The 15,912-nt window shown below is 52.3% G+C and overlaps 7 protein-coding genes across 7 annotated transcripts; 4 read left to right on the forward strand and 3 right to left on the reverse strand.

Moving 5' to 3' along the window:
* Nucleotides 1–1,410: 1,410 nt before the first annotated feature.
* On the reverse strand, nt 1,411–5,774 carry PMZ80_006896 (uncharacterized protein; the record flags this gene model as incomplete). The annotated part of the gene is made up of 6 exons (XM_064875306.1): nt 1,411–2,043; nt 2,101–2,419; nt 2,466–2,479; nt 2,548–2,934; nt 4,156–5,676; nt 5,724–5,774. The coding sequence occupies 6 exons, from the start codon at nt 5,772–5,774 to the stop codon at nt 1,411–1,413; spliced, it is 2,925 nt and encodes a 974-aa protein (XP_064728571.1).
* A 782-nt stretch (nt 5,775–6,556) lies between these two features.
* Nucleotides 6,557–7,249, forward strand: PMZ80_006897 (uncharacterized protein; the record flags this gene model as incomplete). Its single annotated transcript, XM_064875307.1, has 1 exon — nt 6,557–7,249. One exon carries the CDS (start codon nt 6,557–6,559, stop codon nt 7,247–7,249), a length of 693 nt encoding a protein of 230 aa, XP_064728572.1.
* A 163-nt stretch (nt 7,250–7,412) lies between these two features.
* On the reverse strand, nt 7,413–8,414 carry PMZ80_006898 (uncharacterized protein; the record flags this gene model as incomplete). The annotated part of the gene is made up of 1 exon (XM_064875308.1): nt 7,413–8,414. One exon carries the CDS (start codon nt 8,412–8,414, stop codon nt 7,413–7,415), a length of 1,002 nt encoding a protein of 333 aa, XP_064728573.1.
* Nucleotides 8,415–8,857: 443 nt separating this feature from the next.
* On the forward strand, nt 8,858–10,267 carry PMZ80_006899 (uncharacterized protein; the record flags this gene model as incomplete). Its single annotated transcript, XM_064875309.1, has 1 exon — nt 8,858–10,267. One exon carries the CDS (start codon nt 8,858–8,860, stop codon nt 10,265–10,267), a length of 1,410 nt encoding a protein of 469 aa, XP_064728574.1.
* A 1,075-nt stretch (nt 10,268–11,342) lies between these two features.
* On the forward strand, nt 11,343–12,668 carry PMZ80_006900 (uncharacterized protein; the record flags this gene model as incomplete). The annotated part of the gene is made up of 3 exons (XM_064875310.1): nt 11,343–11,436; nt 11,488–11,689; nt 11,741–12,668. The coding sequence occupies 3 exons, from the start codon at nt 11,343–11,345 to the stop codon at nt 12,666–12,668; spliced, it is 1,224 nt and encodes a 407-aa protein (XP_064728575.1).
* An 89-nt stretch (nt 12,669–12,757) lies between these two features.
* On the reverse strand, nt 12,758–13,363 carry PMZ80_006901 (uncharacterized protein; the record flags this gene model as incomplete). Its single annotated transcript, XM_064875311.1, has 1 exon — nt 12,758–13,363. The coding sequence occupies one exon, from the start codon at nt 13,361–13,363 to the stop codon at nt 12,758–12,760; it is 606 nt and encodes a 201-aa protein (XP_064728576.1).
* A 480-nt stretch (nt 13,364–13,843) lies between these two features.
* On the forward strand, nt 13,844–15,775 carry SCP1 (calponin; the record flags this gene model as incomplete). Its single annotated transcript, XM_064875312.1, has 1 exon — nt 13,844–15,775. One exon carries the CDS (start codon nt 13,844–13,846, stop codon nt 15,773–15,775), a length of 1,932 nt encoding a protein of 643 aa, XP_064728577.1.
* Between the last annotated feature and the right edge of the window lie 137 nt (nt 15,776–15,912).

Here is a 15,912-nt window from a genome sequence, read left to right on the forward strand (position 1 = left end):
AATACCGCGACCAGACCCTTGATGAGTGCATAGCGCCGGACAAATGTCCACAGTGTACGAGTGCGAGCTGCCATGTGCATTACCATGTCGATCGATGAGTATCATGGTCTGGAAGCCATGGTACCCAATATGGGTATGATCTTCTTCTGGCAGCAATGACTTCGGGGTAAGGTGCTTTGGGGATATCAGGAATGCAGAAAGCACTTCCATGATTGGCGCGGGTCTCCTGTACTGTGAGTGGTGTCGACGTGAAAGTTCCAAGATCCGGTTCGAGCTTAGGTCTTGACAATGCTGAACAGCTTCAACTTGGTTCTGGAACCCAACCGACAGGCGTGAAATTGCGATCGGGACCGCCGGTTCGGTCGAGAAGTGGGCCGCGACTTCGTGTAACGCGTAGTCAAGGGTCATAGCAGATCGCTTGCTCGATCCGAAACGGATGTGGCATCCAGATCTCCCGTTACCACAGTAGCAATGATCTCCGGTATGCTTGTCATGCTCTTGGTCATCAGCGACAGACAAGAATAGCAGAAAGACCTGCGACGCACTCATCGTGCTCACAAGGAGTAGAGCGTTTCGCTTGGTGGGCAATTAAAGTTGCGTTGAAGCGGCTTCCGGCGCCAGCTATGCGTCAGTGAGCAGCTCAACTCAGCTGGGCATTGTGATTGTGCCTGCAACACCACAAAAGTAAGTCCATGGCTGTACACAACCTCCTTGCATTGGCTCAAGCCGTAGTCCATAATCTTGCGATAGCATGACTCGCGGTTCAACCTCATCACATCGACACGGAGGTCCACGTGATGTGTCTGCGCTCCGGAAGTGCCATTCCAGTCAAGTACACGCCAGTGGGTTTCCAGTAGGAAATAGTGCCTGCGCAAGGCACAGTAGCGGTGTTGGACAATGCAAGAGCAAGATCTGTTTCTGCCTGGTCGCACGCCACAAAACGCCATTTCTGCCTCCACACAGACTGGGCTTTTGTCCTTGCCAGAAAGAGCACACTAGCTTGGTGCTAGCATGCTATTGGTCACGATCCATGTCACCGTGTTTCTATTCTGGAAACGCTGAACCGATTCGTGCAAAGCCGCTTCGGTTCTGCTCGCTAGAAGTCAGGTCTACCTTTCCAAACATGGGATCCGCTGTCTGTTGGAGCCAGGTGCATAAGGGGTGTGCTTGCTGTCCAGCATCAAATGATGGGATTCAGCAACATATGCGAAGTGGTAGGGGAGTTCTAGTCCTCATGCTTTGTGCTTGTAGCTGGTTACGTCCGCTGGCTCATACGGCAAAGCCTGTAGCATCAATCGCTTCTTCATTCTCTGACACGCCAGCTCCTGTATATGAACTTGGTGCCCTCTTTAGTCTCCTTGTGCAGAGCCTCTGTGAGAGAGCTTCCTAGTACACGAGAAGACGTCTGGCTCATGTCTCTTTTGTCGCGACTAACATAGCATCATTCGCCCTTTTCCTCGCCTCAACTTTTGCAGTTGGGTCAGGCGCAACTTGGATACCCATATGCCGATTCGGTGGCCTATCCTGGCCGCCCTCAAGCCTCAAGTCATAATTCAGCACCATGTACATCAGTACGATCTTGATCTCGTTGCTCGCGAAGAAGCGACCAGGACACGCGTGCGTACCGTAACCAAACAAAATGTGCTCTGTATTGGTCGTGACGAATTGGTACTTGTTCTCGTTACCAGGTATTGACCGAAGCTTATCGAAGCGGAGGCCATCGAACTTAGTCGGATGTTCCCAGAGATCGCGGTCCATGGCGACTTGACCAGCTGGTGTAGCTATGAAGGCCCCATGTGGCAAATGGAATCCGTTTGTCAGGGTGATGCCCTCAGGAGCAGTAATCAGTCGATTAACACTAACAAGTGAAGATGGCGCAAAGCGCTGGACTTCTCGGACGAAAGAATCAAGCTTGCGAAGCTTGGTAATGGTTTGCTTCGTGATGTTGTTGGAACCTTGCTCCTCGAGCACTTCGAGGATCTCTTTGCGCAATATCTGTTGATACTCGGAATAGGCTGCCAGATCCAGGAAACATTGCGTAAGCTAAGTGTTTATTAGTTCGGTTGCCGTTAGCGAACGCAAGAGGAGCAGATGACATACTAGGTTCCCCGTGGTATGTATGCTAGCTAAGCTCAGGCCGAGCTGCTGCTTAGCTTGGAATGCGATGTCGGTAGCCTTCTCCGGCGTATTATTCATAAGCCATTGAAGAGGATCGTCCGGCTTCGCTTGACCCGACTTAAGGTTCTGTAAAAGTTCAACACGTTCCTCGACTCGCGGTCTGACTATGTCCTCGGTCAATTTCTGGTTGGCTCTTACATCACGGATGCACTTGGTGAATGGCGCGATGATATTTCTAATCCAGCTTGGGTATCGCCAGAGCTCGACCCCAGCACCAAAGGCTTGTCGTGTATGAGAGATACTGCGAACGTCAGTGCCTACCCTATGTTGTTCCTGCTCGAACGTACATGAGCTGGACCCACTGTATCGGTCAGTATCCCTACATCGACATAGGTCGCAATTCTGGAACTTGAACGAAGGGACACTCACTCTTTCATCACGGCTGCTTGGCAGGCCTATGAATGATCGGCCTGTGATCAACGCCACGATCCTCAAACATTTGGGCAGAGCTGCAAAGGCAACCCAATCTTTCGAATTGCCAAGCTCGACCGGCATGATGTAGTCGCCAAATTCCGAGACCATGTCAGAGATGACTCGACCCGTGTGGCGCGTCAAATCTCGGCCGATAGTCTGAACGAAACCTTCACTGATTTTTCCTACTCCAGTCCACCTGCCATTAAAGCGCTCATAAATTTCTCTGCTGAAGCTCACTGTGTCTTCCGGTAAATTCTTCACCTCATTGATCAGTTTCGGTGGCAGCATCACAATATCATGGTGGGACAGGCGGATCTTGAAGATCTCGTCTTTCTTCGCATACTGGCAACATCTTTAGCGTATGTTTCTAGAACAAGCCTTCTGATCGTCTCTACCTTCTCGAAACACTCCTGCAGCGTTTCTTTGTTACCAGTCATTCGTCGACAATCAACTTGAGGTAAATCAAGTGGCTTGCCACTTCTTCGCAATAGCCAACTGACAGCATAGCTGCATAAGAGAAGAGCCAGCGATGTCCAGACTATTGGACCGAGGGTCGCGGTGTCTGGATTTGTCAGGACCACCTTGTTCTCCCGTGGCTTATGCCGGTGCTGGAATAGTTTAACTTTGCAACGTGCGGAGCCTTAAAATGCTCAATATTGTTCTGCTCTGTCAGGACTGGATGAAGGAGCTCTTCCTAAGCACACGGCTTCAAGCCTCGGCAAAACGGCAACACCACCTCTTGCACAGCATGGATCCTGCTATGTGCAATTTGGAGATACACGATGATCGTTTGACGGAGAGTCTTAATGAGACGACGACTTACCTCTCACCAGAACCCCTCGCATCTGGGGAACCATGGTCGGCAAAGGTCGATCATCCGAGCTCCACAGAGCCAAGTGCTATCAAGCACGAAGCATGTAAGCTGTGGATCCAATGAAATGGCGGCACTGCAGGTGATTCTGTGCTTCGTTTTGTGTTTTGAGGTTGCTCAGACTGACTTGCAGTCAAGTATGACGTGTTGGTGTACCAATTATCAGAGGCGCGTGATGTTTTTGTGAGGGGTTCGTACTGCACCTGCTGAATTGCCTAGGCAAAAGTTGAGCCAATCAGCACATATGAAGTCCCGTATGTTGCCGGCTAGGTGGTGGTAGTGCAATTTCATGGACCACCGCCTGTTCACAAAACACACGTGAATGTTGTACACTGGCCAGGGAGAAACCACTTTCTCCTCCTGGACACTGAGCATTGCCATGCTGGATTCCAGGAAAGGAACGGATAAGGCAGTATCAGGTCCGACAACGCCCAAGGCCATGAGGACCTGCGACGTGAGGGAAGTTCGGACGCAGGCTCCTATGTCTGTGCTCCCAGATAGTCGTTGCTTTCTGCTTCCATGAGACAATTTTGCAGCCACTTTAGATTTGACGGTCGGTTTCGATAGTTGGATGTGTGATGCATCGCTGCCTCTTGATCACGATGGCACCTCATTGTACGTCCTCGAACGTAAGACACTAGTCCTTGAAGCTCATTCTTGATAGCATGGAGCCGCGAGCGTGTAGGACTGACCCGCAGAGAGCCGATGACCGTAGTCCATCTCACGACTTGCTGGAAATCGCTACCGTGTCTTCCTATGCGTCGTGCTAGGGGATCAATCGTATCTTCCAGAGACTTTGTAATACCTTCTATGTTCCAGCCAGCAACCTTTACTGATGCGTGCACTGTATGTCCTTGATACGACGGACTGACAAGATCTCCGTCGTATGCGGGTGTCTTTCTCAGCCTCTGCAATTCCAGGCAATTCGACAAGAAATACATATGTACATCCCAACTGTACATATTGTAATAGAAATCCCATAATCCATCCGGCTGAGACAGGTCGAGGCTAGGGTATTTCGGGTCGAAGAGATCTTGGAAGCAGATACTGAAGGATGTGCCTTGTATCCACAAGATCCTAGCCTCTTTGTATCTGTCATCGGGCGGCATGTCCGCTGCGTAGGGTGCATAGCACGCATTGAGCGGTCTTCGGAGCAGAAAATCAAGCTCCATCTTGGCCAGCAGTCGGTGAGGTGGGGTGTCCGAAGCATTTTGCGTGATCGAGACAAGTCGAAAAATCTGAGGCAGGTCGTGGATTATATGCTCAAGCTGACGAGTCTGTTGTAGAATCGTGTTATATGGTGGCAGTTTTCTTGTGGATACCAAGCTATAGGCCGCCAGACGATCATTGAATGACCGAGCAAGAACATGTTGGCAGATTGCGTCTGTCCACTCGTCAAGATCTTTACTCTCTGGAGGCGCCGTCATGCCGGGCCAAAGCAGTCCATCGTCCACATTCAACGGAGCCTCGAACTGCCACATAGGACAATTGGCAGGCATGTTGCTTGCTATGGAGAACGTAAGGTCGAGTTCGAGGATTGTCAGCCATATCCTGGTTCTCAGCTCGGTTTCGAATATGCCTGCAGCTACTGCCCTAGGGTTGTGTAAATCAGCAGCCATCGCTTGACGCAGGACACAGCCACTCCACTGCCATTGTTCGACTGCGCTCAGTGGTGAGCTCTTCTGGTACTTCAGAGTCAACGTGGCAAGTTGTATCGTGCTGAGGCCGCGCCAATGTTTGGTTGTCAACAGATCCAGATAATTGCGGATCAAATGGTAGGCACCGATACCATTGTCTTGACCATGCAGTTTGGGATTATCACATTTGGTGGAGATGCCCAGCGAGGACGCAATAGAGACGACGGAAAAGAGTAAAGGAAGGCAGACTTGTCGTTGGCTGTGTACCAGAGCGTCGTTGAGATATGCCCTGAATTGTGTCCAGGCAGTACCTCGATGCAGGACTCGGGTGCAATTCTCAAAATATTGAAAGTAGAGCTGAATAAGGGCGATGCAATCGCTCGGACCTGGCAACAGCCGTTGCATATGGGCAAGTACTTCGGGCATACTGTCATAGATGCGGAAGGTGCTTTGCAGGTGCGATCGCTTCTTTCGAGCGAAGTCGTCTTGATGGCGAAGTTCAGAGGCGGTGTCATATAGTTCGTCCGGAAGTTGACTGTCGCCCAGACTGTCGACGAATAATGGCACAGCTTCAAACTGTTGAGGTCAGACAACGGTCAATCTTCACGAGCACGCTTGCTCACCTGCCTCGCTAGTGGTTGATGCAATGTATTGCCAGGAGACTGATCATGCATTGAGGTTTGAGGAATGAGACCACTGGCAGATGTGTTGGTGATATCGGACGTATGAAAGGTGGAAGATGAAGCCGGGACGACATCCGTAGCAGGGCTCGGGCTGGCAGGTGCGGGTTGAGCTTTGAGAGCTTTTTCTAACTGTTGAACGCGTACGTACAGGTCTTCGAACTTGGCAGGTGTGACTGCGGACGTAGTACTCGGGGAAGGAGCGTCTGTACGTTGCCGCTTGTTTCCGATAGCGTCAGCGGTGTCGTTCACTACAGGCTCCTGTCCTGGCAAGTAGGCACAATTAGCAACCTTCCCACTCTTCACGCATTTCTCGCATGGCAAGCGGCGATCACACTTGAGCTTCTTGCGCCTACAGTTCAGGCAAGAAACTACTGGCCGGGGTCTCTTCGCCGACTGCTGAGGCGCGTCCACGTTATCGTTAGCGTCCATCGCACCTGCCCAACCAAACTATCATTGCCGTAGTCGGCATCGTGTGTCTGCAGGGTAACACATCCGATATCGAGTTCTTGCACGACTTGATGGCTCCTCGTTCTTGCGAGTACATGCTGCCTACAAGTTGCTGATGGCGCGTCGTTGATGGCCAAGATATTGATCGAACCACGCTAAACTATATTGAACGATTCCGCTCTGCATTGCGGGGGTACCTTGTCCGCGGTATCTCAGCTAATTGGTTATGCAAGCTCAGAATAAGAGACCAGGACTAACTACCGGATTCATTTGCCTAATTTCCAGTTGCTCATGTGCATTAGGCTAGTCATCAAGACTTGCATAAGATGTCGTCCCAGGCCGGAGCACTACACATCCTCTTCATCCGCCACGGTGAGACACAAGACAACATAGACCGGATCCTCCAGGGTCACCGTGATACCTCCTTGACGCCAAAGGGCCACCAAGAAGCTGAAGTCCTGGCAAAGAAGCTCAAGTCGCAATCTATCGAAGCCATTTACCACTCTCCGTTGATACGTATCTTGCAGACCATCGACCCTGTCCTGCGCACACATCCAGATGTTGCTCTGTACCCTGAAAATGATCTCAAAGGACAATGTCTTGGTGAGCTGGAGGGTGGCTCGTACGACACGGTCGATATGGACAACCCGCGGAGTGCGGATGGGAAGCCTGACGTAGAGAACTTTGACGATTTTGTTGCGCGCCTAATGAGAGTTATGGGGAAGATTGTTGGCGTTGAAGCACATAGAACGGAATCTGGGACGCGCAGAAATGTGGCTGTTGCCACACACGGAGTAGGCATCACATCTATCATCAAGGCGCTGGAGGAGAGGAAAATAGCGAGAAGAGGGCCGGAAGTGTATGAAGTTAGATGGCCGGATAGTGATGATGTTGCGAGGCTTACTGTGGAAAGGCCGCTGGAACTGCCTGTCAAAAATGGTGAGCTGATATGGGAAGAAGTGAAGGGTAGACCCTTCTTGATTGAGCGATGGGGAAAGAAGGAGAAGGCATTGCAGTGAAGTAACTGGTCGTAGAACATAAATGGTGTCCTTGGCTGTTACTTGTCAATAATTATTGGCTGCATGAAGACGAACACACACGACTCGTTCCTGCGCGTTTAAGGCTGCTTGTTTCATTTGGGCTTGTCATGAAGTAACTATCTTTTCGTTTCACTGCCAATGATTATATGTGCGAATTGCTTTTGTCCACCTTGTACTCTGGTTCACCAATCAGCTCGAGGTACGACTCGTGCACCTCCTCAGTCAAGTCGCTGGCTTGTAGTGCTCGTGCCTTTTTCGCGAAAGCTCTCCTCGAGCACTCTCTCGTGATGGCGCTGCCTGCAAACGCTGCAACAAGCAGTGTCTCTGGGCGGCTCATTGGTTCACCAACATCCCATAGACCCTCGTGATAGACGGATCGCCATCCCAAGAATGTACCCAGTGACCCTGTCAAGGTATCACCTTGTCCACCTGCTCGCTTCAGACCTCCTTTGAAGTCCGAGATAGTTGTCTCCTCGCCTTGTGAGATATAGTCAACTGGACCTTTCTGGATGATGCAGACACCGCCGAGAATCTTAGCAAGCTTCTGACAGTTTGTGCTAGGATCACTACTCAGATCCTCAAGACCGCAAGACTTGGCCAATCGACCGAACTCGACGACGTTGGGAGTAAGAATGCACTCCGGGTAGCCCTTGATCAGATCCGGGTCGGTCTGGATGAGCCAGAGAGCATCTGCGTCCAGCACCATAGGCACAGGTGGGTCGTACTTTCTCGCAGCTTGGATAACAGCCTTGACTTGACGGTGTGTAACCTCATCTCTTCCTAGGCCAGGACCGATAACCAGCACATGCAGTCGTGGCAGCATGTCAATGATTGGCTTAGCAAGCTCCTCGTCTGAAGGCTCTTTGTTTGCTCCGAGTGAAGCTTTGGATCTGAGGATAGGCGAGACCATGAGATTCGGAGAATAAGACTTGATGGTGGGTGCTGCTGAGGGCTCGCAGAAAACGTAGGATAGATCACAACCCAGTCTTGCTGAAGCCATCGCTGAGAAGTATGGTGCACCTGTGTAGTCGGCACTTCCTCCTATCACTGCTACTCTTCCCAGCTGGCCCTTGTGGAACTTCTCCAGCATGGGAGGAACCAGCTTGCGGCACTTGGCCAGCATGGCTCGTGAGGCGTTCGACATGGCGAGATGTGGTGGAAGGTTGGTGTCAGACATCGGAAAAGTGAAAGAAGGAGGTCGACGATGAGGTGAAGCTTGGGAAGGAACGATCTGCAATTGTTAGCTAGCTGGGAGGGGTGGGCAGATGCAGCGATAACAGCAGGGAAATTCGAAGGGTGATGTCACTGGGGAGATCAGAGCACTATCGTCATGGTACAGCTAGGGGTCGATTAGTGCATCGTCGCTTTCATTCAGGAGGTGCAGATACGCGACGGATGGGCTTCGAGGGAAGGTGTGCCGCGCAAGCAATTGTTTGGATCGCTCTTCTCACAAGAAGTTGTCGCGTTCGCGTGAGGGAGGAAGGAGGAAAATGAAGCTCTGGAGGACAAAAGTACCGCGGATGATAGCTCCGATGGCCGCCCCACCCACACTCATTCTTTCCAACGTCGCGGCTTCAGCTGCTGACCATGGCCAGCAATGTAGGCGATAGAATCCTGTGGACTGCTGTCATTGCCAGTAGCATAGCAGCGTACTGGTTTATACCGTCGTCCCTCTATCATGTGAAAGACCTCGCCGTCGTTTCGGCACCCAAGCCGAAACCAACCAAACCTCAATTGATCAACGATGCCGAAGCTGCAATCAAGCCTTCGACCATAGCAGAGCTTGCTTCTGGTCCAAGCTACCCGATTGCGTCCTCAGCCATCAGATTAGCTGCCAAACGCTTCGTCAAAGATGCCCAAGCAAGACGGCAATTTATGCTGGACCTGCAAAGCAAGGAATGGCATCGCAGAGATCGAGCACTGAATGTGTTACAACTACTTCTTCAGAACCCAGCCCTGAAAGAGAGTCGTATGAGGCAACACTTCCTGGACAATTCCACCTTTTCAGCACTGGTCGCGGCACTGGTCAATCTTTTGCCTGAACACAAAAGAAATACTGTTATTCGGTCTACTCGGTCTACATCGTTCTCGCCTATTCGACCCCTGAACCGACCCGCTCACGAGCGCAAAATTCTTGAGGTTGTGCTCCTGTTGCTTGAAGAGCCTCGGGACTACAATCTAGGGTACTCTATCGTGAATGCGCAGCCGGCGATCGATGCAGGCATCGTCACGAAATGGCTCAAACACTATCCATTTCCTTGCACTTTGCCGGAGTATCGCAAGTACAATTTCAAGAGAAGAGATGTCGTCAAACTGCTGGACCCGGATGTTTGGGGAGATGACGACGAACTCATGTCAAGGTTAATGCAGATGCTGATCAAGATGCCGCATGGTGCAAGACAACTCGCAGATGTTGGCTTCAGGACTTCATCTATACACGATCGCTCGAACGTCGGCTCGCGTCAGTGGGCTGTTCGTAGCCATCCTCCCGTCTTTTCTCTCGACGAACGGCCTGAATACATCAGTATTGATGGGGAAGAAGACGATGAGAACAACGTTGGAGAAAGAGCAGGAGAATTGATCGATGACGAGGAGCTTATGACTCGGCTGCAAGATCCACAAGCCAGAGATGGTACTTCTAGAAGTGCCGGCGAAATGTCTCGCCAACGTCGGCATCGACAGGCAGTTGTTGTTGCAGAAGCAGGTGTACCACTAGGTCCTGACAGCATACTGCAACGACAGCCGACGCAGACGGAACTGAATTGGGAGCAAGAAGTACAGGGACGTCAAGGAGAGCTCTTGAGGAGTAGCAGCAGGAGAAGTGCTAGCGCAGAAGAGAGTGCTGCTGATCAAATTGCTCGGGAGAGGATCGATGGCCTCGAAGGTGCTTCTCGGACGCCGTTTCAGCCGCCGGCTTTGGATGAGTTAGAGGTTCCGGAAGAGTTCAGACCTTCCGAACAAGGCCGAGAATATCAGGAAGACGCAGTTGATGGCTGAGATCGATGGTGCTGGTACAGACTTTCATCCACGACACGAGTACAGTCGGATAAATAACGGATACCATGTTGCTTGGGAGCTTGAAAGGAGGCTGCAAACCTGAAATGGACCTGATTTTAGCCTTTAGCATTCCAACGCAGGACCATTTCAAGCAGTCGAGATTTGGGGGATAGATACTGCATATGCTACGGAAACAAAGAGACGAGAATCCCTGCTAGCAAGAAAAACATGCTACATCAAGGCCAACGAAGAGGATAACTTCTATGCACGGACTGACCGCACGTCAAGATGGCACAAACAGCTCTTCACATAAGCCTAGCTGGGCCACTGCCAGTTGTGCAATACTGAAGCACATGCGACATACCTCCGGCATTTCCAGAAGCAGACTACACGCGTACAGTCGAAACACAGGCAGATATGGTGGCCATGCCGATCGCTGTCTTGCACTCAAATTGCTTCTTTGTCCATACCCGGGTGGCCGCACAGAACATTCGGCTCGGTGCCCCACCTTGACGGTGCATCTACATGATATCTCTGAGGCAGACCGTCATATTTCTTTGCACGAGGTCGTGCCGAAGAGTCATGTCTATTCGCTTTATTCCGGTGATTGAATAGGCACAGGTTTCGTTCTCGGATCCTTGCACGAGCAGTGCTTGCTGTTCCCGCAGGCTTGAAGTATATCAGCCCCTGAGATTCCCGAGACACGACCGCCCATGGGTGGCGATATAACAGTTTGCGAGGCTTAAAGCAGCTCTCTCGTCCCGCCAGAGCATCGCCTTCAAGTCATGTGTCTAAGCTTCGTTTCAGCCATCAATTCTCAGGCAAGGAAATACCATCAAGCTGGCCCCCTTCTTGTCATGTCTTCACGTCCTTCTGTCCTTCTTCGATGCTTGCTACTTGTGCCTTCGAACCCATTCTCATTTCATTCTTCCTCAAGCATTCCTCGCTCAGGGACAAGATGGCTTGCGTCTGGATTTTTCTGCTCATATGCTTCTCAGCCAGTTCCTTCGCTGTCATCAATGCTCAAGCCCCTCGCACGGCTGTTACAACCGAACAGAGCAGGCTCGGCGAGCCAATGCCACGGCCAACAACAAAGCAACCCGAGCCTAACGATCTCTTGCTGCGACAGAACAACGAATACGCAACATGCGGCGCCTTCGTCGATGGCAGTAAGTTCAAAGCTATCTGATAACATTTGAGACAATAACCTAATGACACAGATCCTATGGAATGTTCAGGAGGTCGCTTTTGCAACACAGACAACCCATACAGTGTAATCGCTTGCTGTGACCGTGCGGAGACGTCCCCCAGGTATTCGCCATACTCGTGCTCCTACCATACGTGGTGCTCAAACTCTGGAACAAACGTCAGGTTCACGAACAAACCTGATGGTGAGGGTGGTTATGTGGGTACACGTTACTGGTATACTTCACTCTTTTTCCTGTGTTGTCACATAGGCTGATGTCAATGTAGCGGAGATTCCACTGCTCCATCGTGTGTGCCGGTTTTCTTCACCGATATCGATTACTATTACTACGGTTGTGCTGCAACATTTCCCGACGACCCATGGTATGCCACTCTTTCACCAGAAGGAGATATAGATGACGATCGTACAACCACGACTACGAAGACTGAGCCTGCGGTGGACATTGAGTCCGGATTCTCGTCGAATACAAGGACATCTGAGAGCACCACAGGCACAGGCAGCAGTCCCACTCCTACTGACGACCCCAGTCCACCTGACGAGACGTCCAGCACCGGAGCCATAGTTGGCGGAGTAGCTGGTGGCGTGGCGGCAATAGCTGCAGCGGCAGGCGCTTGGTTCCTGCTCCGAAGACGAAACAAGAAGGATCAGGAGAAGCCGAACGAATCGTCCTTCATTGTGCTTGGGTCAAACCTGCAGCCATCATCGAGCAGGATGGAAAATGCAAAGAATCAAGTTCCTGGAGCTGATGGCACCAAGTCGGAACCCTTTGCATTCCTGAACACGACCACCGAAGGTCCGACCAACAGTCTTGATCAGCCACGAGGTACACCGCCTATGCCACCCATGCCAGTACCAAGCCCTTCTCCAGATATGGCTCCAGCGTATCAGCCGTACAACCCTTCATATGCGTCCGGTGTGACGCTTGCAGCTGGTAGTTTCAACCTTGGGCAACCGGTGTTGACGCCCCAATCATCGTTTCATCGACCTTCCCACTATACGAGTCATGGCTCTCTCATGCCAACGGTGTCCGAGGTTCACGGTCATTCAGCATCGAGTAGTCGCGACTCGACACCGACTCGACCAGGGCCGGGAAGTCAAGGAGGATCGAGATTTTCGGAGCTAGACTCTTTTCACATGAGTTCGCAGTCAGGACCAGTGCCAGAATGGAATACACCGAAGCAAGAGCTGCCATAACACAGTCGATATTCTTTCACAGGTCCGATGCGGTTGTTCCCATAGTCATACATAATATACCATAATAATGAAACCATCTCATCAACTCATCACCTCCTCCTAGGCGGCGGCGTCCAAGCTTCCGGCTGGAACCCACCACCCGGATTACTCGCCGTATTCTTCTGCTTCTGCCTTTCCACCTCCCACGGATCAGGCTTCTGTTCAGCCTTCTTTACATCCCCAACAACCTCCTCTGGCCTCCCACCCAACCCCCTCTCCATCCCCCGCCTGACCTCCTCACTGACCCTCCTCTGCGCCTCATGCCCCCTCGTCCCCGTAACACCCTCATCCTTCTCCCTCGCCGGCGTCTCAATATACCTCTTCTTACTCTCCCACCTCGCATCCGCCAATCTCGCCCCCTCCTTCAGCTGTATCTGTCTCGTTACATCACCTTCCTGTTCCTGCATACTTGGGGCGTCAGCCCGCGTGTGTCGCAGCCACTGGTGCCAGAGGGGGGATACGAGGGCTTGGATGTCGCTGTGGTGGATGTGGCTGCCACTTGCGGCCTTGACGATGCGGCGCATGCGTGTGGGTGAGGACGGGGAGCGGAATTCCCAGTAGGTGTTGCCGTGGAGGTCGCGGCCTGCGAGGAAGGTGCGGCGCCAGGGGAGGCGGAGTGATTTCCATTTTAGCCAGAGGTTGCTGAGGGTGGACATGGTGATGGGCGTTCTTTACTGCGTGATAAAGATATTCGGATGTTGGTGCACGAGCGACTTCCTGGGAAGCGTGTTCGATGTGATGGGGTAGCCGGTGGTTATGTGTGAGGTGATGAAGCAGACGATGATACGGTGGATAGCTCGTTGATACAGTAGCAATGTGCAATGACCTTCACTCTTCGAACGAATAGGACGCTAAAATGTTTTTAGCGTCATGATCAAACGGCCGAGGATGACGTGGGGTTGCAGATGCCCAAACTGCGCCGCACTCTGAGACGAGTGCGATCCAATCTTGAAACGTGGTGCCTGAAAGTAAGTTACACCTGTATTGATATATGCACCATATTTACTACCGCATACGGTTATCGACCTTTCCTGGAATTCGACCGGCAGATTCAACCTCCTCACCCTCCCTCTTACCCCACTAATACTGCCGATACCTCGAATACCTGATATCGACGGCGACATTCACCGGCCAACATGGCGTCGGTCTCCTCACTCGACCAGGATATGCGCCGATTGCGCCTGGATCGTTACACACCAGGCGCCGCCAACGAAGTACGGAAATGGATAGAGGGGATACTCGGCGAACGTCTGGCACCCGGCGACCTAATGGAGGCCCTGCGCGACGGCGTCGCATTATGCAAGCTGGTCAATCTAGCTGTGTCGCCCGGTGTGAAGTACAAAGCTTCACGTATGCCATTCGTGCAGATGGAGAATATTTCCCAGTTCCTCAAGGCATGCGAGATGCCCCCTCTCAACCTGCCCTCCCACGATCGCTTCCTCACAGTCGACCTCTACGATAGCAAAGATCCGGCTCAAGTCCTTCAGTGTTTAGCAGCGTTTAGCCGTCGCGCCAACCAAGTCAACCCTGGCGCTTTTCCAAGTGCCATTGGTGGGAAGACTAAAGGTTCATCACTTAGTCCTGAAAGTACTGGACCGGGTCAAAGTCCTTATAATCCGAGAGTAGTAGGCTACACCATGAACTCGCCTAAATCCGAGACCTCACCGGTAACAACGTTTAATCCGTTGAACAAGGCAGGATATTCGAATACTGGTCGCACAAGTCCCACCAAAAGCAACAGTCTGTCAAGAGGAGGGCTAGCGACAGGTGGCTCTGTAAGCAGCTGGAGTAGCAGGGCCGACGAAGGCAAGACGGCACCGGCTTGGAACATACATCAATACGGCTACATGGGTGGTGCGAGTCAGGGCAACCAGGGTGTTGCTTTTGGCGCAAGGAGACAAATCACGAGTGCGGGTCCTGAAGTACCGAGTCTGGCGCAGAAGGAGAAGAGACTGCGTGAGAAGCTGAAGCAGGAGAAGAGGGAGCTAGAGGAGAATGAGCAGAGGTTGAGGGCACAACAGGAGGCTGATGAGGCGAGGGCGCGTGAAGACGAGGAGCGGCGGTGGCAGGAGGAGACCAAGAGATTGAAGGAGGAGGAGGATCTACCTAAGGCGCAGGAAGAAGCAAGAATGCAGAGGGAGGATCAAGCGAGGAGGGATCAGGAGGCGGAAGAGCGCATGACTGCCAGCAGAAGCCGCCAACGCACGACGAGCGATGCGCGTCTGAACGGGCAGTTCCTAAGCGCATACCAAGCTGGCCAAAAACCTCAACTTCCTCCGCCAGCACGAAAGCTGCAGCAACAGCAAACGGCAGAAGCTCAACGCATAGCAGAGCTTGAGCGCCAGCTGGCCGAGATGAGACAAGCAGCTGCGGAGCGTGAACGGCAGGAACAAGCACCAGCTTATGAAGAACCAGCACCAAATTACAGCAATGACTCTACACCTTCAAAGCCAGCACTTCCAACCCGACCTTCAGGCAACGTACAGACCGCCCACGAAGACGACTGGGACGCCTCAGAGCGTGACTATCTCAAGAAAGCCCATCAAGACTACCAGTCCATCCAGGCCGAAGAGAGCGCACCAACAAAACCCCCACGTCCACAACAGTCCGAGCCCGCGCCTACACTGCCATCTCGCCCCCTACCCGGTCCAACAACCTACCAACCAAACACAACCCGCACCTCCCGCTTCCTCTCCTCCAACCCCGCCCCCGAAACAGCCCACGCAGCAACCCACCTCCCCTCCGAAGCAGCTCACTCCACAACCGCCGAAGTCGACGCTGAGAACGCCCGACGCCTTGCATCCCAACGCGCCACAAAAGCCGGTGGGTGGGCTTCTAAATCTCTACTTGAGCGCGAGATGGAGCGTGAAAGAGAGCGTCAGAGAGAGTGGGAGGAGAGTCAGCGAGCTACTGCGAGTGCGGCGAGGGATGTTAGTGAGGGGAGTGGGCCGGGTCAGAGCTGGGATGTGCATCAGTATGGGTTTACGGGGGGCGATAGTCAGAATAGGGGTGGTACTGGCATTGGGGCGGGGAGGAGGCAGATTATTGGGCCGAGAGCACCGAGGTAGATTGGTACTTGAGGAGATACCATGTTGCAATCTGCCATACACGACACGGCCTGGAATGTCCCTCTTATCTGTGTTGTTAACTTGAGAACCTAGGAAGAAGGAGCATGTCTGTGCACCCGGATAGATCGGCTTCCAGA

Source organism: Knufia obscura (genome assembly GCF_036327395.1).
Source record: "Knufia obscura strain CCFEE 5817 isolate CBS 148926 chromosome Unknown scaffold_8, whole genome shotgun sequence".
NCBI classification, from domain to species: Eukaryota; Fungi; Ascomycota; class Eurotiomycetes; order Chaetothyriales; family Trichomeriaceae; genus Knufia; species Knufia obscura.